The 26,117-nt window shown below is 40.6% G+C and overlaps 1 protein-coding gene across 3 annotated transcripts in view; it reads left to right on the top strand.

Moving 5' to 3' along the window:
• Positions 1 to 26,117, top strand: part of gpr4 (G protein-coupled receptor 4) — a 41,341-nt gene that overhangs the window by 9,068 nt on the left and 6,156 nt on the right. Inside the window, exons 2-6 of one of the 3 annotated variants that reach the window (XR_011035568.1) lie at positions 17,708 to 18,450; positions 18,554 to 18,818; positions 21,418 to 22,880; positions 23,029 to 23,104; positions 23,819 to 23,995. Coding sequence is in view for 1 of the 3 variants with exons in the window: in XM_068317362.1 (XP_068173463.1) it covers positions 18,322 to 18,450; positions 18,554 to 18,818; positions 21,418 to 22,139 (1,116 nt within the window). In the remaining 2 variants the exon portion in view is untranslated. Of the gene's footprint in view, positions 1 to 17,707; positions 18,451 to 18,553; positions 18,819 to 21,417; positions 23,643 to 23,818; positions 23,996 to 26,117 lie in introns of those variants that run through there. The other 2 variants (XR_011035567.1, XM_068317362.1) reach the window with 2 other exon arrangements.

Genomic DNA, 26,117 nt, shown 5'->3' with positions numbered 1-26,117 from the left:
ACGGTTGACGATGAGTGCAGATTATCATGTTAAAACAACAAGAGCAGACCTTCTTCTGTGACTCGCTGATTTCTGGTTGTGCTTATGCTTATGCTTGTATCTCACTATTTGAGTGACTGAAGTTGTGCCAAGATACCTGCAGCATTATTGTTCAGTTGATTAGTTAAAGTTTATTAGTATTGCACATGTGACATGACACCATCACATTGTCCATTCAAAGTTATTTAAGTGACTTTAAACTCTGGAGTTTATCCAAGTTCATTTAATTCAATGTTCACAGCATAGAAGACTACTATCCTGAGTGCCTTCATTTAACACAATCAACCAGAATAGAACCATCCAATCAGATGAGAATAGACAAAACAGGAAGTTGCACAGGAAGCAGGCGTATCCTGGCAGCACAATAGCAACCACAAACTCATTTACACACATTTGTTCATAAGACTAATGAGAATGCTCATTAATGTACAACCTCTGGTTCTAGTTGTGACCTGACCCCGGGACAAGAGTCATGACCTTCATGTCACAAGGTGAAGACCAGTCCCCATTTCAAAAAATGCCTCTTTCTCTGGATCCAACTCGGTCCTCAATAAGTAAGACATGCAAGCAGAAATAAACAGAATAAAGAACATAATGTGACGAAGGATGATGTAATTAAACCTGAATAAATCAACATCCATGGATTCACCCTGCTCTTTTTAAAAAAAAAATCTTTTTTAACATTTTTTAAATCTGTGCATTAAATGATCAACATGATGAATTCATGTTCTGGTGTGCGTACCTCCTATTTTATTTAGTGGATGCCTAATCAAACTCAGTGTTGTGTAACTCTTATTTATTTACTTTAAATGGAATTACTGTAGTCACTATAACTTCACCCCTGTCCAATTCTCTGGTCCCGAACTCAATCTTTGATGGTGAGGTTTGGAGGATTGGATTAAGAATCTTCTTTTCCTTTCGGCTTTTCCCTTCAGGGGTCGCCACAGCGAATCAATTTCCTCCATCTAGCCCTGTCCTTTGAATCCTCTTCTCTCACACCAACTACCTTCATGTCTTCCCTCATTACATCCATAAACCTCCTCTTGGGGTCTTCCTCTAGGCCTCCAGCCTGGCAGTTCAAAACTCACTGGAGGATTGGATTAAGAATATTGGAATAAAATAATGAAATTAAGGCATTTTGTAACCAAAAAGGTCAGAAGGAAGAATCATTGACACTTATAGTTCTACACAAACACTCTTAGTCTACATTTTATTGACTGAGTTGTGACATTTTGGTCAGATTCTGGACTGAGACTAATCTTGTTTGTTTAATCTGAATACGTAGTGAGTCAGATTCAGATTGATTCTGATTACATGGACATTAATGCTTGATTGGTCCTCAGAGGTATTTACCTGCAGTGCAGTGTCTGTATTTATGCATTAATTTATTTATATATTTCAATTACACTGATGGGTTGTTATTTTACACAGTTGGCTGGTCGACCATGACTTGTGTATGTCTGTCAGTTGTGTGCGTGCGTATGGTTGGGTGGCCGTTTTAATTAAATCCCATCTGTCAACGAAGAGCCTCGCACACGCCCATGTAGACCCTTGAGTCAACAGAAACAATCATATGCCTGCCTTCCTCCCTCTGCTTCTGGCACACAAACTCAGCTCTGGTGGGATTATCCTGGCAGCAGCACCTCACAAATGAGAGGAGGTTTTCTGCAGCCTATCATTAAACCTGCTGACACCTCCACAGTCCAACCTCCCATGGAATTTGACAGAGGTGCAGGGTGGAGACAAGAATTCCACGTACAGTCCCATGGAGCAGAACCCATCAGTCATCACCTGCAGAAGCGTGGTTCTTTATCTAAAGAACCACTTGTTGGATCAGAAGATAAATGGATTCATTTAGTGGTTAATGGACACTAAAAATCTAATCAATCTAATCTCCCATCCTGGACGGCAGATAACAGGAACACAGGAGCTCATCTGAAAAGACACAACTATAGTGTGTGATGCTGCAGGAAGGAGAGAAGTTAACATTACAAACACACACACAAACACACACGCACGCACACACACACACACACACACACACACACACACACACACACACACACACACACACACACGTGTGTGCTCATCCATTTATTTATTTCCAGACCTACGGTATCAAGCTCTGCTGCTCTGATCGAAGCCAAATTAAGATTCGTCCAATAAAACTTCAATGCAGGAATCATCACAGGAAAATGTGGTACTGTTATTGAAGTCATTAATTTCCCCTGCAGGGTGTCAGGTTGGGGCTTTGAAACATGGGCCGCTATAAGGCCACCTGAGCATGAAATGAACAGCCAGGATTAACTACCGGCAGCCATTGACTTTCCTTCTGTCTCTCTGCCCAGATCCAGGATGTATTTTTCTGTCCTATTGAAGTGTCTAGAAAAAATTTCAAAATCTGTGACATGAGTTGGGGACGCAATGGGAGACTTTTGCCTCTGTGACCCAGCCCCTGATAAATGGTAGAGGATGGATGTATGGAAATTTTTTTAAACATTTTTTAAAGAAATTTTTAAAAACTTTTTAAATAAAAAATAAAAAAAACACTGAATGAAAGGTTTCCATTCCACCACTTCAACCAGAAGTGAATGGGTTCATTTTTACTACACGTTCAACCCTTTTGGCAAGTTTCATCAAAATCTGTCAGTTTATGCGTAATAAATGCATATATTGAAAAAACAAAGCCTGTCTCACAATTCCTGGATGTGACCTTTATTCTGGATTTGGTTCAACATGTAATGACGGGTTACATGATAACCCCTCCCTCCAAACCGACAGACAAAAACAAACCAATGCCTTCTTAGCACAAGTAATAAAACGAAATAATTACTTGCAGGTAGGGAAGAAAAGGAACTGTCATCATTACTGCATTGAAATAACACAGTAGGATGACATGTTTGTTCAGTGTTCAGGCATTCTACACTACTGTTAACTAAAGCAATGGTATCTCCTATACAACCAAATGTTTTGGAGGAACTATATTAGTCTGTATTTATTACACTCAAACCTAAAGGCTGACTGTTAAGTCAAAAGCATTCCGAAATGTAAAGTCATAAAACTGAATTATGCATACAGCGATCAATTCAGGGGGGGCTGATGATGCTTTGATGGAAAGGAAATGGAAGTGAAACACATGTTTGTTTTTTTAAACCAGTAGTGTAGCAGTCTCAACATTAAAGCTGTGCTAATGCGTTGTCATTGTCTGGACAGTTCTAGTTTGACTCGGTGAGGAGGAATTAAAGATGAATGTGAATAAGAACTCATGTTCCCTTCATCATGTTGTTGTTAGTGTGTGAGACTTCTCCAAGCTGCTGATCAATATATATTTTTAGCTCCAATAAATATAATCCCTTTTCAGAAATAATAGTCAGTGGAAGCAAGAGGACACCTGGGCATGGGAAGGATGAAAATAGGTGGTTTTAGTGAATTGTTGGCTGATTCATGGACAAACAAAGCTTCTGGTATTGTGTCCAATAAATATCTAATTATCTGTTTTGTTTATGGATGTGTGTTCCTGTAAAATGGCTTCTGGACAGCAGAGAGGCGGTGAATGGAAGTTGAGCTGGTTGATTGAGTTTAGTCTTCCTGGAGCCTGTTATAGAAACAGGAAGTGAGGGACATGAAAGAGGGGCGACATTCGAGTGAGTGCTGAACTTATAAGAGTGGTTTGAAATAGTACAGTTACTTAACCGGTTTACCCTGCACCTTACATTCCAGGAATACTTCTCTGAGTGATTTGTGTGACAAAGTTGGAAGGAAGGACATTTTTAGACTGAATAACAGCAAAAATCTGCAAAACGGAACTGGTTTGGTAATTCAAATGTGTGTGAATGAAGTTAAAGTTATCTTAAGGAAGGAAGGAACTACAGTAAAGTTATTTTTCATTCCTGCTTTTTTTTTTAGTCATAACTTTTCTGTTGGTGAAAAGTTTAATTTATATTCTACAATCTGTGAGGAGCTGTTTCCATGCGCCTGTGTTGTGAAGCTCAGCCTCTGACTCAAATCACAATTAGCAGCGACAGCTGTTTTACTTGCTTCTCTCATTTGTCTTAGTTGTCTCTCATCCCATCGGTAAATCAATCAGCTTTAAAAGAAAAGTTTAGTAGGACTTAATATTCTGAGGTATTCCATTCTTCAAGCTTTAGCTTTTTCCTCCCTGCCCAAAAATGTGCTTTAAAACCACAGGCAAAGGTTCATTCAAAAGAGAAAGATGCCATTAAGGAAACAAAATAAAGACTTCAGAAGAACTTAATAGCTTAAACAAAAAATAAAATAACAAGTCATGAAATAAAAAGTCATAAAAACAACCAAATAATTGTCAAAAAAAAAGCAAAGACATATTTTATTTGTATTTGATACAAGTGAAAACACGTGCATGCTCTCCCCGTGTCTGCGTGGGTTCTCTCCGGGTTCTCCGGCTTCCTCCCACCTCCAAAAGCATGCGCTTCAGGTTGATTGGCTGTTCCAAATTGCCCGTAGGAATGCGTGTGTGTGTGCATGGTTGTCTATCTTTGTGTGTGGCTCCGCGGTGCACTGGCGTCGTGCCCGGAGTGTCCCCAGCCTCACGCCCTATGCCGCCGAGATAGGCTCCGGCTCCCCGTGACCCGCTGCGGCGGATACAGCGGTGGTGATCTGAAGATGACTGACTGACTGACTGACGTGCTGTTACATAAAGTTCAGTGAGTGGTGCAAGAAAAGACACTTTTCTCACATTAGAGTATTATTACAGAACACAGGAAGAGATGTATTCTCTTGAGTAACTTTATCATCTTTGCTTCCATGCTAAATATTTAAACACCTTAGTCCAGTCCTAACGACTGGACTAAGGTGTTTAAATAATAAAACATCTTATACAATAAAACAAAGATCGTCAAATAGACATCCTCAGGCAGAATAATGCATTTCCACAAAATTCCCTTCGTCCATCTTGAATTACTTTCATCAGTCGTTCCCTTCCATCCATTTTATTGTTTTCATTGTCTTTTCACTGCTTATGCTGTTTCCCTGTTTTAATGTCGTAATGAGTTTCCTTTCTCATACATGCTCTCACACTGAGAAACACAGATAGGGGACTGAGACAACCATCTGATGGTAGCATGACTCCTCCTTAGCTTCCTTACTCAGCTCCGGCGTGGATGACAGGGTGGAGGCAGTTATCATGTGGTCACTCTCGCCTGTTGTTCTCTGCTGCTCTCAGCAGTGCCGTCATCTCTTCTAACATGTGTCGTGGTCATAGGCGGCGTGTTCCCGCTGCGCTAAAACAATATCACTTCCTGTCCTGATTATTATTTTCTCTGGTAGTGATGTTGTATGACATGTTTGCTTACATCTGGACATGAATGTTGTCATTGATGATCTGTAGTGGAAAAACTAACCCGGCCTTTGTGTCTTTTGTTTTTCCTCACGGGTTATTATCAAGAGCTCAGAGGTGAGCTGCAAGAATGTTAACATTTCTTCTGTACCTATTGCAGTATTCTAAATAAAATATCAGTCAATCACACAGTCGAGTCTCAGTAGCAGAACATTTTTATCCATTTATTGAATTAAAATGAAATCACAATGAAACACATCAAAGAAGAACGGACAGGCTAAACAGTCTGAGATAAAACAACAAAGTAGTTGTCTCAAAGCATAAAATACTGCAAATTCAGTCGTACCTCTACTTACAAAATTAATTGGTTCCGGAAGAAATTACGTAAGTAGAAAATTTCGTAAGTAGAAACGCGTTTTCCATGCAAATGCCCGAATCCATTCCAAGCCCCAAAAAATTATGAAATAAATGTTTTATAAAGCATAAAAATGCATTAAAACATGTAACAAATACACATTACGATTAGATTATTACACAATAAATGACAGTTGTGCATAATGTAAAAAACAAAGACTAGAGTAAAGAATAAAAACAATGGTGATTTACTTTCTAACTGCTGTCCTCATTGTTTTTTGCCCTCTTCGGTTCATGTGCTCCTGCCTCACCATGCCGAGCAACAGAGTGAATTCCAGTCCTCCTTTTGAACTTCTACAACCCCCCCACACGATACCTTAAACTCCTTAAACTTCCTGTTGTTTTAATAACTTGGCGATTGTCGATGTAGATTGTAGATGTATTACGGCCATATTTTTTGGCAAGATCAACCAAACGCATCCCTTTTTCATGCTTTTCTATTATCTCTTGCTTTGTTTGTACGGACAAAAAAACTCTTTTCTTCGTATTTTCTTTTCCTCTCTTCTCCGTCACTTTCTTGGGGTCCATAGCGAATACTCAAAAACGTTAATATATGTACGTAAAACTATCAGAACAAGTCACGGGTCGAGGGCTGAATGTCGAGGACCCTGCATAAACACCGATCTAGCTCCACAGAGGTCCCTCTTTGCCAATGGGATGCCAGGAAGAGACTAGGTAATAGCCAATGGCAGAGCAGCTATGAGAATGTTGCGTTCAGGAACCTGTGGGAGCTGCGAGTATCAGCCCATACTGTATTTTTACCTTTCGTAAGTCGAAATTTATTTCGTAACTAGAGGCAATATTTTCATGCTGAGAAGTTCCGCAAATAGAAAATTTTGTAAGTAGAGACATTCATAAGTTGAGGTACCTCTGTATTAAGAAAATTTGCCACAGCTAATAGGCTCCCCTGACCTTGTGTTATGGATCAATTTAGCTGTCAATGTTTACGAATCTTTTCAATTTTCTTGTAATTGGCTTTGATTATGGCACCCCGTAGCATTGTGGGTAGCGCCGCTGCCTTGGAGCAATCCTACCTGGGTTCTGATCCAACCAAGAGACTTTTCTGTGTGGTGTTTGCATGTTCTCAACATTGTCTGCATGGTTTTTTGGCTTCCTCCAATGTAGTTGTATTGGTGACAGTGAATTGACCAGACAGTGTGACTGAATGTCTCAGATGGATGAGACTCACCATACAGTAGAGGAAACAGGTCGAGTTGAAGGACGCTGATGTCTCAGCTTGACTAATTGCTCTGGCCTGATCTACAAATGATGCACACAATTGTGTTGAATGATTTCTACTGGTATTTAATGTATAACAGTCTTTAAAAAAAAACACAGATTATCGACAATTTAAATAGTTTATAATGAGACAACAACTGGATTGAATGAAGATGTCCATTGCATTGTTGCAAAGGTGTAAATTGCAGCCAATCTATGCAGTTCATCCAGTTGTTTTTCAAGGCTTAAATCTTACAGAGCAGAATGAATGGCAGTATTAGTTTAACAATGACATGGACACAATGGCTGATGCTATCTCTGCCTTGTGTCTGGGTATGAGTGGTAACAGTTAACACAGGGGGTTGTAATTCAACACGTTTCCAATCAGTCACTGATGTTCATTAACTTGTTTGAAGCATTGCGTAACCTGACATTAGAAACAGGCGTAGATGTGTGCTAATTATTATTTCTATAGGTTTCCATGTCATCCCACCAATCCCACGTAATTTACTGCTCAGAATAACACTCAGACTGGTGACTAACCATGAATATAGAAACCAGCAACAAATAAATGATGTGCGAGTCCCCTCTATACATAAACTTCTGTGATCAGTAATGCTCAGGGATTTTCTTAACAAGGTAACAGGAGTGCTGCACCTTCCAGTACAATGGTGATTTAGTTGTAAATCTTATGCTTTAAGCGATTGCACAACGTACACCCTTCCTTATACTGTAGGTCTCATTTGTTTTCCTCATTTTAAGAGTTGGTAGGGTTAGGAAGGAATACTACTGTTGTAGTCCTCAACTTATGAATTTTCAACTTTTTTAGCAAGAACACAGGCTGAAACCATGTAGGACCATCGCCTACACTCACTTTCCCTTCACCCACATGCTCGAGTTTCCTGGAAAAAATGCTTGTAGCCAATTATGATTATTTGAAATATCCAGGTGGACAAACAGGAAAGAGCTGGAGCCCCGAAACATAACATCTGTTAGATGACACACTTATTCCAGTGACATACAGTGCAAAACGTTTCTGCTGAGCTTTTAAGAATATGACACAGGTGAGGCTGCCTGACAGACAGGCTCTGGTCTAAGCCGATGACCTACTCTACCTGGTGCCGATTCACACTGCAGTGAGCCTGAAGTCAGATGCCATAGTTGTGCATTTTGCTCCAACGTTGTAACAAAAACTGATTACCTTGCTTGAGACTGAGCTTTCCTAATAATACAGTCTGGTTGTTTGCTCCAGATGTAACCAATCATCTTCACTGTAATCTGATCTGAAGTCACTGTCTGTTGTGACTCACCTGTAAATGGATTAGGCGTTTGATGGATCGCTGTAATAACAGTAGCCGTAGGCGGCAGCTGCGCCGCTGGTGACAATTGTCTGTCAGCACTTCCTGTGAGACTACCAATTTAAAGAAGATGCTGGACAGGTCATGGAAACTATTGCAAATCATTCCTCTGGCACACTACGCTATTAACCAACAGTGAAATATGTTGAAACATATCACAGCAAGAGTTCTCAAAATTTTTCGATTCTTGACCTAATTTTTAAATTGTTAACAGTTTTCCACCCACACATACCCACAGCAAACAGAACACTTCACCAACTTATTTGGGAATACTTCACTCTGATCGGAGTAAAGGGATTTAGGGCTTCCTTTGCCGTTAACCACCCGCTGTTCAGCATTCAGTCTGCTGGCACTGAAACCGTGTTTCCACCACGTGGCTCTGCTGCAACTTCACACAGCGTTTGTACCAGGCCCTTACCTGGAGGTCTTTTTCCATTGGAGGGTTGTACTGCCTCGGTGTAACTGGTGATCATACCTACACCACCATCGCACGCACGCATGCACGCACGCACGCACGCACGCACACACACACACTCACACACACACACCTTTCATCTACACTTCTCAGCTGTCAAAGACAGGAATGTTTGTGCCTTCATCTGACAATAGCTAGTTTATTATTATTTTTACTAGCCTAGCTGTTTAAAAATGGTGGATGGGTTTATGATGTGCAGGATACTCAACATTTTCTTTGCACTGACATAGTGATGATTTTGTTAGACAAATGAGCTGTCTCCTGTCTTTCACCTTTTAAAAGCTGCTTCGGAACCTCAATGTAGATGACAACGAAATGCTGGGTATCAGGTAACAGATGCATTCAAACTAAAGAATGTGAGTAGACATGAGTCGGGTGTAGCCCAATTAAATGAGACTCTAAATAAAATTTTGGTTCAAAATTTCCCGTAGGTGTCATTATGTGTGAGGGATTGTTTGCCTTTCGTATGTCTCTGTAATGCGCTCGGAGTATCCCCCGCCTCTTGCCTGTACAGTAACAAAATGATCTATTTCAATGTTTTTTGTTTTGTTCTTTGTTGGGTTTTTTTTGCAAAAGACACAAATAAGTTATCGGTAATGTTTTGTCTGGTGAAATTTTTAGAAATCACAGGACCTGTCAGTACATGGGTAATAGGCTCCTCCAGGTCCCTGTTGCTCATCATCTTCAAGGCTAATGAAAACACACTACATGTGTGGAGTTTAACATGCATTAGATTATCATAGCTACACCTCTTTTCTCCTACAATAACCTGTTGAAATATCTGGGGGTGTTCCCTAATGCAACAAACTTAAAGCAGATTATAATCAAGTTGCTTATTTTGGTATGCTAATGAAGACAGCCTGTGAACTCATGGTTATCTGATCGACTCCTCTGAATAACCCTTATATAGACCACTAATTAAAATATTTAGATCGAATATAGAAATGATCAGCTGGAGATCAATCACAGCAACTTAGAGTAGCTGTGCTTAGTGACAGCTGTACGGTTCTCTGTATAATTGCCCTCTTTCCCACAGCTTACATAAGGCTGTGGTCTTTTGACATCTGACATTTGTAAATCATATTTGTGAAATGTTTTACTTCCCGACTGCAGTTAGTAGCATCATCAGCTGCTCTCTGTTGATGCAGGCAGGCCACATGCAGTCATCCTGACGTAGCGCTGCTGTTATGGCCATTGGCTTTGCTTGCACACAAAACAGGCTGTGGCTGTTTCAACAATATCACTTTTTCAGACCCCAGATGGGCGATTGGTCAAAAGCAACAAACCACACCTACACAAACACAGGATATAGATCAGTGTTGGGAGCTTTGATGCATGGAATCTGTGGACAGAGAGGCCACAGAGTGGAGTGAGTGCCAATGATACATTTGAATGAAACATGTCCATTTTTTCCGTCACGTTTAAAGTGAGGAATTGACATCTTTCTTTAACACTTTCACCCCGTGTGACATTTATAAAAGGGGGAATCGAAGCGGGAAATAAACTAGTAACAACAATGTCAATGTTTAACTTGGAAATAGTTATCGTCCCCACATCAGTTTGACTACCACGTTTATTTTTCAGTCTGTCCGACTTTCTTTTCAGTACGTTAGATTAAGAGTCAGGTCATGCTTCATTATTACCACTTCCTCCACCCTAGAGAGTGGCCTGAAAAGCTGACCCAAATAAGCACAGACATGGGGACAGAAGCTAGAAAAAAATAAAACCTCCAATCTCCTGCTCCCCCCCTCCTGATAAAGGTCTTGCTAAAGTAAAAAAAAAAACTGACCTTGTTAAGGCAAATCAGTTCTTTCAAGTATTACTGACTGATGTTGTGAATTATTTGCTATCACACTTATAAAATGCTGCAGGCATTTGTGGCACCATCTGAATGTTTTACAAAGCCAGATGGAAAACCCTGACACAGATTGTAATTGGTATTTTATTAGACCCATCTTAACAATGCTGTCATTGCTGCTATCACAGTATTATAATCCCATTTGTAAATGCTCTAGGACATAGGGCAGTCGCACAAACAGAACAAACAGAACACATTTTCATTCAGACAAAAATTCCACCACAATTTCTTCCGTCAAACAGAAAAAAGGTCAAGTATTCAAGTGATGAAAAGCGGTGAAGATCTAAATAATTTCTGAAGATTTTGATTTCTTATTCTCTTTTGACCTAACGATAGATGACGATGGGAGTGAACTGGACTGTATTTTATCAGATTTCACCAATAAATATGTCTCTTTTATGGGCTGATCTGTTTTTTTACAGCACCATTATGACCCTGACATGAAATAAGTTGATGAACATGATAAGTGTAATCCGTCTGTAATTATAAACATTTAAAAATGTGAGTTTGGCTGTAAATCACTTTCTTAGATTTCAGCTGTCACTGCTGTCCTTTGGTCTTTGTAGCCAGAGAATTTGTTCCCCAATTGTCTTTTTGAATTCTATTTTCTCCTCAGATATTTACTCTTAAAATTCTGCAGTGTTCTTGTGCCCAGGGGGTTGCCAGTTTGAATCCCAGGAGGAGTAGGTCAGCCTCCTCTGTGAGCAATAACAACAGCCATATTGTCCATAGTGGACAAGTCTCTCGTGTTCTCTTAGGATTACAGTAGTACAAGACAGTGAATACATTTGTGGGAGGAAAGCTGTGGTACAAAACCAAGATGAGGGTGAGAAATCTCCATTGCCATCTTGATACTCATGGTACACTGTACACTGCATACAGTTATACAGTGTGCAGTGTAATTGTAAATGCAATTATACACTGAAACCAATTTGATTCTGGAGTAATAGATTTGGACAATGCAAGGATATGTCAGAAGAAATACAAACATCACAGTGGGGGAGGCACACCCCTCTCTGCAGGGCCCAGAGAGGGATGTGATTGGATCAGGCCTGTGCCAGTTTAGAAGTCACTTCTTGTTTTTATCAGCCAAACCAAGCTGAAAATGTAATTGCTTTGACAAAATGAAGTGTGAACCTACCATTCAATTTCATTTATTGAAGGTGCCAGGATGCTGTTCTGGAAAGTTTAATGCCTTTATTCCTTCGATAACGTCCACGCATTCCTCTGTGTGGTCATGATGATGGACAGGAAACAGAATTCTAGTATTGGTGGGAACACAGCAGCATGTGGGTCTCAAGTGTGCTGTTAATGTTTAACTCACCATTAGTTGGTAAATTCATTTCATTCAGGATTCTCCTCCCTTAAACCGGGAAACAAACCACAGTTTTAACAATTCATGTTTAATCAGCCCCAAGATCAGCTGAATGTCAGCAATGGGATATTACCAAAACACACAAAACACTCAAACCCATTGTCTCATTATTAATGGGAAAATACAGCACAAATTCAGGATTTGAATTGACTAAATGTCGATTATAGGTAAGATTATTGTTCTCTGAAGGCTGTTGAGTTGAACACAATCAACATACAGTGTCAGAAGGCAGGACGTTTCTGTTTCATAAAACAAAGGGAAAGCTGATATACAAAACATTAATGAATTGAAGAGTGATGAGTAGAATAATGCTCCTTATTGTTTCTTCTGCTGGATTCAGAGGAAACATCATCAGAGACAGTAAGACTTTGGTTTTCATCAAACCATGCAGAAAAAGGTTATTAAATTAGCACACACTCATCCATGTTTGCTGCAATGACTAGATTTAGATTAGCACTTTGCTGCCATAGTTCCAACCAGGCAGCAAACAAATTAACACTGCCTAAGTTTAACAGATGGTTGTCTATTTATATCGCCACATTTTAAATATAAACTCTTGATATTCAAATATAGAATGAAATGTTTCCACTGTGTTCTGTGCCAAAGAAAGTAAAGTTTTAGGAGTGATGACACCCAGGGATTTGACTCTGGGACATCACCTCTGTGTTAACGACGCCTGACCACAAGAATAAAATACAAAGAGGACATCTGGCATTTAGCAGCCAGCTTTGACATGTGAAAGATAGCAGAACAGTTCACATAATCAGAGATGTTAGCACTCAAATAAACATGCTGCATGTTATGATTGTAACACTCCTTTAAACTCCAGCGTGTGTGTGTGTGTGTGCGTCCTGGAAGTGACCTTAATGTGACCTATAAGAGGTTTGTTGACACGGATTAATGGTGTAGCCTTACTGTCTTCCTGCTTCAACTGTCTGACTGTCAACAGGAATGTTTGGCACACAGTTATTGCTGTAACACACACACACACACACACACACACACACACACACACACACACACACACACACACACACACACACACACACACACACACACACACACACACACACACACACACACACTGTATCCTCCTGACAGGATTATTGATTTAATTACTGACTGTGATGTTTCCGTTTTTTAACAGTAAGGTCAGGATCTTCTTTGTCTTGTCTTCCCTCCTGGCTCCCCGGTCAGAAGTGTTTCTGCACCAACATGTAACTATTTAAAGTTGGAGACAATTATGGGGCGCTGAAACTATGGGATGGTGTTTATTAATGTAATTTATTAATACAGCTAGGGCTTAAGTGGTGAGAGCACCGTCCACTTATCAGGTCAGTTCAGTATATGTGTATATGCCTCAGTATATGTGAAGATGTGTCCTTGAGCAAGATACTTAACCCAGAATGCTCCTGGGGTGCCATGAGGACAGACTACTGCTCCTCAGGGATGGCTCAAATGCAGTGAATGAACTTCATGACAAAGATGAGGAATCTGAACAGGAAGTTCGGATACATTATTTTTACCTGACCCCTGCAGCACCTTCTCCTGGGTTTGTGCTCACTGTTGATTCGCATGTAATAACTGTAATGACTATGACTTAGACCTGCCCTCCTTTCCCTGTCTGATTCACTTACCAATTTGAAAATACGAGCTACTGAATGATAAAATGAAGTAATGTAACATAACACGGATGACAGCACCATTCGTTCAGGAGCTTATTGACGCTTCAGAGATGCTGAGTTTGGAATTGGAACTAGTTGTTTGTATTGTCACTGCTGCTGACCGGACCAGATAGAAACACAGATAGAAACAAGACTCTGTTGTTTTTGACTTCAACATTTTTGACATTTAGATATTTTTGAAGACATAAATTGAATACCTGGATCCAGATCATCAAAATTTAACCACGTTTAGTATAAGCTAGGACCCATGTTTGTGACAATTTCATTCAAATAAAAAATCACTTGAGGCTCTAAGCTGAATGGAGTTTGACAGACATCCCTGTGAAGAAGATGTGTATGCAGACACTGACTTGTCATGAGGATTCTGCTCTCAGTGTCAATGTGAGCACTCATGTGACGTCACTGATTAAAAGTGATAGTAGTAGTAGTAGTAGTGGAGAGGTCACATGCATATACAGTAGACTACAGTTACTGTCTGACCTGATGCCATCAGGAACCTTTCTAGGACAGGAAACACACTCAGGCGTTCACACTTGCGTGCAGAGTTGTACTGTATCTGTGGAGCCATCACTTGCAAATTCATTCATTCATTCATTCATTCATCGTCATTACCCACTTCATCCACTGTCACGGCTTGTGAGGTGCTGGAGCCTATCCAAGCTCACTTGCAAATATTTCTTGACAGACATTGACAGAATAAATCACATTTCTAGTTATAGTGGGCACAAAGATAACCCAGGACAAACCCGTTTCCCAGGACACAACACCCTCCAAAAGCCCTCCTCTGTTTCCCAGTGTGCTCACGCTGCGGTGCTGTAGTAGCAGGGTGACTGATGTTGGAATGCTGTTGTGATAAAAATATTAAATTGAAGATAAAACGCACCTTCATATGTCTTTGCATGTATGTACAGATAATTCATGTATATTTACATACTGTACATACCAAACAGCGTTGTTACCACACAGTTACTCCCACAATATTTAAAATTACTTTGTTTCCTTTAATGATTCCTCTTTCATGTCACCAACAATGTAGGGAGAGCAACAGACACATCAAGTATCATAAAGACACAGAACCTTGAGTAACCGTGTGAAATAAAGCAAAAAAATGACTGTTTTTCTTTTTCTTCTCTATGAATTTTTACCTCTTTAATTGTGTGCGTCCATTGTGTTCCTTACATTAAATAAGGAAACTAAAAATAAAGTCTTCAATTGATGCTTTAATTGTGCAGTGATTGGATTTTATCTGGGATTGGTAAAATATTAGAAACAAACAAAAATAACTCGAACTGAAAGCATCCTAGAGGAAAAACGTTTATGGAGAGGTGATGACACTGACATCCTTGTAGCGCATGTCAAAAGTGAGTTTGTCACAAGTTCTCTTATCTTTTTCAGGCTAATAAATAAACAAACATATGGATAAATCCTATAATCATTTAAGCACAGCTGAAAAACCTGTCAAAAAGCACTTCACCTGACATTCACGTGTGGGATCAGCTGATGACAGTGTGACACGCCTTGGGATTTAATCCAGAGCTCTTTAGGGTCGTTGAACTCATCTGTTGTTCTGATATTTGATACCCAAAGTCAAAGCAAGACAAATTGGTGGTGAAAGAGCAGAGTTGTCCTTTTTAACCAATCATACAATTAGCAGCTTGTCCAATGTGTCTATTTGATTTCATGTCTGAGGTAAAGCTGTAAAGAAAGTTTCTATAACAAATGTAATAATAGTGATGGGACGTCCCTCCAATGAATTTTTCAGTAGAATCTTAATTTCCATTTAACACTAAATGATGATATTACTGTGATTGCATCTTGAGTTTCTTCACTGCCCTGTCCTGCAGAGTAAATAAATAGAACATTGTCTATTTATTTACTCTAGAGGTAGCCATGGTGACTGGTGTACCATCATAAACAGTAGTGGATGTGTTACCCATATCAGGGATGCTGCAAAGACGTTTTCTGCGGTAGAAACAGTCACAAACTGAAAGAACGAATTATGCTCTTTAGAAGTTCCATAGAAAAAGCAAAACTTCCCTAAAAGGCAGCAGAGACGTTTGGGTCCTAAGTGGGACAGCTGAGTCACTGACTTTTAATGTGGAATTGTAAGAATGCAAACTAAAGTTTTTAGGGGATTAAAATGAAAAAATAGGATAATTTACTCGTACTTGTCACATGCACTGGTGAAATCATCAGCACACTTTTAAAGCATGAAATACCAGCAATGCAAAAATAGTCTTTTTGAGAAACCGTAGACTGATGGAAGGAGCTCAGACCTCCAGCGTGAGACCTCCTAGGTGGAGACAATGGACTAAAAGTTTCATGAGCCGTCAGGTTTTCGTACAAGCTGGAGACTTTCCCTTAACAAGGACTTATTTGACAAGGTCAACATAGAATAACTATGTTTATCCTTCAGGTGTGTGTGTGCATTTGTGTGTGTGCATGCGCATGTGCGCGTGTGTGTTTACAAGTGTCATCAGGTTGGCTCTGTCCAAAGTCACTGTTCCACACCAGTGACCGTCACGTTATCTCAGGCTGAAGCTGTTTCCTTCACAGATCTTAAACAGTTTTGTTGTGTGATGACGGACGTCTCTGATGCCTCATGCAGGGAGTTTCAACAGGGAAGTGAACACTGACGTAGACCTCCACCCTTTGTCTGTAGAAAGAGTTTGTCTTACTTCTTTGCCATTAAGCCATTTCTGGATCTCCCCAGTGAAATAGAAGTCACCGTTAGATCGCTGACTGTGAAATCTCAGGTCTGCTGGGTGGAGTCAGTGTTGAGTTGTTTTATAGTTTGTCCCAATGTTGTCAGCCATATTTCCAACAAAAACATATTGATTGTGTATTTGCATGTTTCATGACCTTGCTTTCCTATCACATCTTTCCTATAGTATTCATGGTGTACCTGTAAATTGTGCATGTAAACGATTAAAGTGCACAAATCTGAATTGATTAGCCGTACTAAATCTTCCTCACACGTGATACTGTCCACACAGAATGCTCCAACCTCCCTCCAGCTTCTGCCCTCTCTCCAAGGTCTCAAAGGTCAGCTTGAGGAGCAACTGAGTGTCGAACAGTGCTGTGTCTATGGTCATGATGATTGTTGTCCACTCACTAATGCTGTTGAATGCACACATATTACGTGTTTACGGGATTGGAGAAGGTTGTGAGAGTAATTAGGTGTGATGCAGCAAACTATTGTGAAAAAAGCTGCAGGCTGACAAAGATTTTATTTCTGATGGTCCTTCATCTTAGAAAACTGGAAAAAAGGCAGATCGAGGACATGGAGGAAGGTATTCCACAGACTTGACACCACATTCAATTAAAATAATTTAAAGCATAGGAGAACAGCTCGGAGCTTAAATATCAAGTTGGTTAAAGAGAAACAGAAGTTCGGGAATGAGCTGCCCTCCTTGTCCCATTTTCGTTCTCTCTCTTGTATTAAGGTCGCGGTTCCATGAAGGAATACATCATGCTGAGCAGCGTGTGATTTGGCAAAAAAAAATAGACTGGGGGTATTTCTATTTTAGTTACAAATGGTAGACCCTTTGAACTAAATTCCCAACAGTCGAAAATTAATATATTTAACATTTAATTTTTTGTGCCAGCCGTATGGAAGATGATCTCATAACGCCCGATCACATGGCAAGAGGATTTAGTCTAATTTGAACGTAAAATTAACACCTCAAAAATTGAGATGTCACATGATGTCATGTTAGACTATAGACCGCCTGGGAGAAAACTCTGTCACAACCTGCCTGTTATTTCAAAAAAACATTTAAATTATTGATGGAGTTGTCCCACTGTAGGAGCCAAACAATATATATTGGGTATAAAAACCAGGGGGGGATGATCCCCCCCATCCCCATCAATAAATCGCACCCTGATGCTTTCTTCTGCTTTCCTTCTTGTATTGTAGAGTCTGCATTCAGAGTCATCCTAATCTAATGGTTTCTGTCTCACTCTTGCAGATGCTCAGGAGTCCACAGTAAATGGATGGCCTGTCGGCTCCAGAAAGGTGAAGCTCTGAAAACTCATTCCTGTCTCAGCGCAAACATCCCAGAGGAGCTGTGCATGTCGTCAGGGCCTTGACACGTACTCATCCTCACACCCATCTTCATCCTTTCCTCACAGCGGACCTGGCAGACCTCAGAAAGATTGATGAGGCCCTGTCTGGGCGGAGGAGGCCTGGCACAGTGTTGATAAGGCAGCTTTTATTTCACCACATTTTATCACTTGCTCTTTCCTTTTTCACCTCTTTTCCTCTGAGCTGAAGGATGCAGGGGCCGACTTTGAATCATGAGAAAGGATTATGGCACATCACCCTCCCCCCTGAGTGAGGACAATGTTTTGTACAGGAACCATGAGATGCCCTGAAAACTGTAGCTCTCTTTTCTTCCGTTGCTCCATGTTGGACAGCTGCGTGGTTGCTGAGTGGGACACCAGAGTTGCCATGTCACTGTCAAACTGTTGGAGCTGGAATATAGTGAAACTGCAGAGGGACACTCAAAGCTGAAGACAGCTGAACGCACATCACACACCTACACACACACACAGACACACCCGGAGTGTTCCACACAGGACAATGTGCAACATCTCATTCTGTAATGTGGACAGTAAGGTAGACCAGTTCTTCCAGCCTACTCTCTACATCATAGTCATCGTTCTGGGGCTGCCCACTAACTGCATGGCCTTGTGGGCTGCTTACATGCAGGTGAGGTGCTGACAAACATGCCATGAGAACGTTGTGAAATTATGCATATATTATTAAATTTTATAAAATAGAAAATAACTTTTCATTTTTAAATATTCTCCAGGTCCGCCAGCGCAATGAACTTGGTATCTACCTGATCAATCTGTCGGTGGCAGATCTCCTCTACATAACCACTCTTCCTCTGTGGATCGATTACTTCTTACAGCGTGATGACTGGATCCATGGTCAGGGGAGCTGCAAGTTGTTTGGCTTCATCTTCTACACAAATATCTACGTCAGCATCGCCTTTCTCTGCTGCGTGTCACTGGACAGGTATCTCGCCGTGGCGTATCCCCTGCGCTTTGCCAAAGTTCGGCGGATCAAAACAGGTACGTGGGGTTGAAGGGACAATGAACACCGTCTCCGAACGGTCCGAAACGCAAAGGCCAGAACGCATTCTTAGAAACCAAACCAATCAAACAGATCTGAAACAATCTCAAAATTTTAGTTTTAATAAGTTAATTACTTCTCGCAAAGCGGTGATTTATTGTAATTGTCAGTGTTTGTGTTTTTTTCGTCTGTCCGTCCATCAAATATTTTCACAACCTTGCAGATAGGAAGATGAAACAAAAAGCACATTATTCAGGCAGCAAAGGTCGAATAAGGAGAGGAGGAAAGTGTGTTCGTAGGAAGAGAGAGAAGAGGAACGCCAAGAGTATAGGACTGAGAGTAGGGACGTTGAATGTTGGAACTATGACAGGAAAAGGTAGCGAGTTGGTTGACATGATGCAGAGAAGGAAGGTAGACGTACTGTGTGTCCAGGAGACCAGGTGGAAAGGTAGCAAGGCTAGATGTTGAGGAGCAGGGTTCAAGTTGTTCTATCATGGTGTAGATAGGAAGACAAATGAAGTTATCTTGCAGGAGGAGTTTGTTAGGAATGTCCTGGAGGTAAAAAGTGTGTCAGATAGAGTGATGAGTCTGAAGCTACGCAGAAATCAAAGGTGTGATGTTCAATGTTGTTAGTGGGTATGCTCCACAGGTAGGATGTGAGCTGGAGGAGAAGGAGAAATTCTGGTTGGATTTTGATGAAGTGATGAAGAGCATACCTAGAAGTGAGAGAGTTGTCATTGGAGCAGACTTCAATGGACATGTTGGTGCAGGAAACAGAGGTGATGAGGAGGTGATGGGCAGGTTTGGTGTCCAGGAGAGGAACGCAGAAGGACAGATGGTGGTTGACTTTGCAAAAAGGATGGAAATGGCTGTAGTGAATACTTTCTTCCAGAAGAGGCAGGAACATAGGGTGACCTATAAGAGTGGAGGTAGGAACACACAGGTAGACTACATCTTGTGTAGACGGTGTAACCTGAAGGAGATCAGTGACTGTAAAGTAGTGGTAGAAGAGAGTGTAGCCAAACAGCATAGGATGGTGGTGTGTAGGATGACTCTGGTGGTGAGGAAGATGAAGAGGGCAAAGGCAGAGCAGAGGACAAAATGGTGGATCCTCAGTTCTTCTGAGGATCACAACAAATGCCTGCACCATATTCTTTAAGCGTCTATCCACTATATGTAAAGATATTGTTGGAACAGACTGATGTACCAGTTCACATCTCAAACATCATGAACACACAACAGTCAACAGAAGGTCTTGTGGATATTTGAGCAATTTGCAGCTAATCCAGGAGTCATTTGAAGACATTTCTGGATACCTAAAGATGCCTGAGGAATGCGAGAAGTGTGCTGGTGCCCATTTTTAGGACAAGGGAGATGTGCAGAGTTGTGGCAACTACAGAGGAATAAAGCTGATGAGCCATACAATGAAGTTATGGGAAAGAGTAGTTAAAGCTAGACTAAGGGCAGAAGTGAACATTTGTGAGCAGCAGTATGGTTTCATGCCAAAAAAGAGTACTACAGATGCAGTATTTGCTCTGAGGATGTTGATAGAGAAGTACAGAGAATGCCAAACGGAGCTGCATTGTGTTTTTGTAGATCTGGAGAAAGCTTACGACAGGGTGCCCAGAGAGGAACTGTGATATTGTATGAGGAAGTCTGGAGTGGCAGAGAAGTATGTTAGAGCGGTGCAGGACATGTATGAGGACTGTAAGACAGTGGTGAGGTGTGCTGTAGGTGTGACAGAGGTAAGGATGCAGGAGTTCAAGAGAAAACTAGGTCAAGGTCAAATTTCAACTTTTGTACTCATCGCTAATTTTTGGAAGGCAGTCACGTGATACCGTACGCGCATACGATACCGTACGGCTGACGGCATTCAGAAGTGCGCTATGTTCTGTGAAATCTTGGACTTCAGTGAGACACAAAAGTGCCTTAAACAGTCTATCAGAGTGTGGGAAAAGGTGGTTTGATATCAGAGTGGAGAGGGTTCATAAAAGTTTAAATTACCGTAAATAATAAGATGAATACAGTAGTTTGTTGCTTTATTGTGGAATTCATTAATCGCATGTGGTTCCTGTGGTTCCATTTTCAGGAAACCAGAGGCACAAAAATGTGTAGGTCAGGGTAAAATGGTGAATTCAGGGGTGTCGAGGGATGTTGCAGTCTCTGTCTGCCTTGTTATTAGTTTAGGTTACATTACATTTGATTACATTATATTACATTGTATCATACCAGATCATCAGGAATGTGGCCGAATGGTCTAAGGTGCTGGATTGAGGTTCAATTCTCTTAGAGGGGGACGTGGGTTCCAATCCCTGGCTGGGTGGTTCAGTTTACAGAGACTTGGCTTGACAGTCTGAAAATAGCTGGTTCAAATACAGCGTGGAAAAATGATGGGGTAGTGAGCTAGAGAGGTGTAAGTTCGGTGTTGTCTGGTTTGATGAAGTAAATAAACTTTGGTAGAAGTTAATAATTTGCCTGAAGTCTGTCTGTCATTCCCACAGCTCCTTATTGTCTTTCAATACAGTCCAGTTATGCACACAGCTGAATGGAATGGGTTTCATTGCATTCTAACATCTCTTCTCCTTCCAAATCCTGCAGCTGTCCTGGTCAGTGCCATGGTGTGGATCATTGAGATTATCGCCAACTCTGCTCCTCTGTTTCACGATGAGCTTTTTCAGGACCGATTCAACCACACCTTCTGCTTTGAGAAGTATCCCATGCAGGACTGGGTGGCAGGGATGAACCTCTACAGAACTTTTTTGGGGTTCCTCGCTCCATGGACAGCGATGCTTGTTGCCTACCGTGGCATCCTAGTAGCAGTGCGCTGCAACGTCTCAACAGAGCGCGAGGAAAAGGCCAAAATTCAGAGGCTGGCTTTGAGTCTGATCCTGATAGTTTTGTTCTGTTTCGGACCGTACCATATCCTTCTCCTGGTGCGGAGTGTCATGTTTTTAAGGAAGCCGTGTGACTGCGGCTCAGAGGAGACTCTGTTTGCAGCGTATCATGTATCGTTGGCGCTGACCAGCCTGAACTGTGTCGCAGATCCCATTTTGTACTGTTTTGTGAATGAAGGGGCGAGGAATGACGTAGGCCGTGCTCTCTCGGCTTTAATGTCTTCTGCTTGCAACAGGGGCGCCTCCTCCTCACCATCGCACGCCGACATCCTAAACGCGGGCTCGGTGACTATGGAAACGCCGCTGTCAACAAAGAAGCAGCCTGCTGTTTATGTCGATGGAGCCAAGACAAGCACCTATAAGACAGAGCTGGTGGCTCTGAAGGAGGAGTGTCTACAAATGACCATCCTCAGTGTCAGGAAGTGACCTCTACCTGGACCCTACATTAACGGGTCCAAACTGTCCAGATTAGTAGATGGAGGAAGCTCCCAACACTGACAAGGTTCCAAGTATTCTGGATATAATGAGATATATTTGAGATACTGTACATGACAAGATTGCAGGAAGTAGAAACGAGAAGGATGTCCATCAAAAAACAAAATAGCTTTTTTAACAAAAGATTGTAAGACCGCCAATTAACCAGAGAAATGTAAAGTCTGGTCCAGTGGTTGCAGCTGTGGACTGGGTATGTTTGTTGTTACCATCGTAGGACATTTTCAGACTGACAGCTTTCAAGGCTCACTTTTTGTTTGTACATTATTTTCTTTGTAGAGGTGTGATGCATGCTATTGTTAGCATGATAATTTTCTATATTATTAGTGCCAGAGTGCAGCTGTGGCTGACAAAGATGAGATGTGCTGGACCAGAGGAAATTTAAAAAGTACTCCTGAGGATCACAACAAATGCCTGCACCATATTCTTGAAGCGTCTATCCACTAGATGTAAAGATATTGTTGGAACAGACTGATGTACCAGCTCACATCTCCAACATCATGAACACACAACAGTCAACAGAAGGTCTTTTGGATATTTGAGCAATTTGCAGCTAATCCAGGAGTCATTTGAAGACATTTCTGGATACCTAAATGAAATTATTATACATGGCTGAGTACTGTTGGTGGTCTGTGAGGACACAGCCCTGTATTCACGTCCAACTGCAACAGTAGAGTAAGAATTTATTGTTTGACATCTGATTTTACTGCTTTGGAATATGAAAGAAGAGCAGAAAGTGAATAAATAAAATTTTAATTTATTACTAAAATCTTTTTAATCTTTGTTGGACATGTTTTTTCTGCTTTATTTTTATTTTTTGAAGGATATTAACACCTTATGAAGTACCTCAGCTTATCAACTGTGATAGCAAGAAGGAGCAGAAATCTCTCTCAAGTAATGTGAGCAAAATGTGAAAGTTTTCTCTTTTCATTCATTTATTCCCTACAGCAAAATACAGAAAATCCTAATTTTAAACTGTTTGAATACAACTGCATGTTTATGTGTGTTCAACAAAGAATTCCCTGCTTTAACAAGGAAACATACCCATTTGCCTTTAATGGAATGTTATGATTCACTAGCAGTGACTTTATGATGAATACCTGTTTCATTTCCATCAACCAATTAAGTTTCAAGGAACAGAAATGTTGTTACGCCATTTTAATCTAGTCTCGGTTGGGGAACGGTTCCCCTGTGTGATGTCATGAATGTGAATGCAGATTTGTCAGATAGTCTCAGTTTGCCAGTGTTCACCCAACACTGCTCTGGGCATCATTGCTGTGATATATTTGTTTTTATCTCCATGTACATCTGAGAAAAAAGGTACCAGACTTCATACTGTACATGTGTTCATTAACCAAGCCTGTTGAGAATAAATTCTGCATTCAAATATTTGCATTAACTCATTGGGTTGCCATCTAGGAGTAGAAAACTCTGCAGCAGCTGGATAGAGGAGATGTTTAAAATGAAAATGAATTATATTGATGTCAGTGATCATATGTTTTTTCTCCTGCTTCCTTTCTTGATATCTTGTAGTTACTTTTCCCCCTGACATCTGCTTTGGTTATGACAACAACATGTGAAGGAACATGATACAGGTGTGTGTTCTCTCACAGGTCTTCCTGTTCTTGAGAGCACAAGGACATAACTCACTATGAGAGAACATCATCTCTGGTCCTCCATGCTTCACTGGTCACCTCTGCTATAGGACTATACTGTATATAGCAGCTCACCAGAGGACATACTGCCATTACCAAGCAGCTCAACTGATGATTCGAATGATTCATTATCAGGTAAGGATGCAGGTTTACCTCCAGGACATGAAGGATGAGTGCTCGTATTGTCATGGGATGTAGTGGCCTGAATGTATTTCAACAGCAGGGTTAGATTTGGAGCATGTAGGTCACCTCTACAGACTGAAAATAATAATATGGCAGTTACACAATTCATCTCCCTCATTCGTTTTTTTTTTAATTAAAATTTTATTGACCTTTTAATTGCACATAAAATACAGGAAGAAAACGACGGTTTCACTTTTAATGGAATCATCCACACAGTTCCTGTGAGTTGTTCAACAGTAAATCATGTATAAACAAGTGGTAGAATAATTCCTCACAATAATAATCGTTCATCTCCTCATTCTTTATTGATGTTTTATGATTTACATTTTGGCAATAAAAGCATTAAACATCATTCTTTTTAGATAGATAGATAGATAGATAGATAGATAGATAGATAGATAGATAGATAGATAGATAGATAGATAGATAGATAGATAGATAGATAGATAGATAGATAGATAGATAGATAGATAGATAGATAGATAGATAGATAGATAGATAGATAGATAGATAGATAGATAGATAGATAGATACTTTATTAATCCCGGAGGAGGTTGCTCTTTTCGTGCATATGATGCTTATTTTAATTGAACAAAAATAGATTTTTTAGAAATTATGAATGATATTCTTGATTTTCAAAGGAAAATCAAACAATTTCACTTAAAAAGATGCAGGTACAAACTGAAAATGAAACAAAAAATAGATAAAACACAGATACATGCATTCCTTTTTATAGAAAGCTTTATTTCTTACAACCCACAGTTTCAGTCTTACGTTTTCTCTATAAAGCGCTGGTGAGCTGTTTGCCTCCCACGACTGTGACCAATGTGACCCAGAATCGATTTTTAAGATGCATGTTATAATCTAATTAGTTACTCATTCAGTCGCGTTTCCATCCTGGCAGAGGAAGCAACTCACCAGCCCCTGAAGAGCCCAGACAAATGTACAAAACGTAAAAATAGACTCACATTTCTTCGGGGTGCAAATTATCAATTGTGCTTCAAATGGTAGTCAAAAATCACAACCCCTGACTGACAGCCGTGTAGGATTTTACATGTTATCTCAAATTTGGAGAGGCGTTCAGGCACCTTGTGTGCTTATCAAGGTAATGTAGCTGAACGTGAACAATCAGTTATATATAAGGTTATGTAAGGTTTTATATTTAGGATACAAGCTATAGAATGATTTGTTTATGAAGATTGTCACATTTAGTCTATGCATAGAAACATGTTTGAATCTATTTTCCTGCCTGTGTAAGAAAAGCAATTATAACGTCTTTAGTTTTCTCATCCTTTGTGATTGGAAGATGGAAAGAGTACTTTGAAGAGTTGATGAACGTGGAAAATGAGAGAGAACAAAGACTAGAAGAAGTGACTGTTGTGGACCAGGAAGTAGCAAAGATTAGTCAGGATGAAGTGAGGAGGGCATTGAAGAGGATGAAGAGTGGAAAGGCAGTTGGTCCTGATGATATACCAGTAGAGGTTTGGAAGTGTCTAGGAGAGGTGACAGTAGAGTTTCTGACTGGGTTGTTCAACAGGATCTTAGATAGTGAGAAGATGCCTGAGGAGTGGAGGAGAAGTGTGCTGGTGCCCATTTTTAAGAACAAGGGAGATGTGCAGAGTTGTGGTAACTACAGAGGAATAAAGCTGATGAGCCATACAATGAAGTTATGGGAAAGAGTAGTGGAAGATAGAATAAGGGCAGAAGTGAGCATTTGTGAGCAGCAGTATGGTTTTATTCCTAAAAAGAGTACTACAGATGCAGTATTTGCTTTGAGGATGTTGATAGAGAAGTACAGAGAAGGCCAGAGGGAGCTGCATTGTGTTTTTGTAGATCTGGAGAAAGCTTATGACAGGGTGCCCAGATAGGAACTGTGGTATTGTATGAGGAAGTCTGGAGTGGCAGAGAAGTATGTTAGAGCGGTGCAGGACATGTATGAGGACTGTAAGACAGTGGTGAGGTGTGCTGTAGGTGTGACAGAGGAGTTCAAGGTGGAGGTGGGACTGCATCAGGGATCAGCTCTGAGCCCCTTCTTGTTCGCTATGGTGATGAACAGGCTGATAGACGAGGTTAG

Source organism: Antennarius striatus, chromosome 6, assembly GCF_040054535.1.
Source record: "Antennarius striatus isolate MH-2024 chromosome 6, ASM4005453v1, whole genome shotgun sequence".
Taxonomy (NCBI): domain Eukaryota; kingdom Metazoa; phylum Chordata; class Actinopteri; order Lophiiformes; family Antennariidae; genus Antennarius; species Antennarius striatus.
The sequence above is the reverse complement of the archived record's forward strand: the minus strand, read 5'-3'. Positions and strand labels throughout refer to the sequence as shown.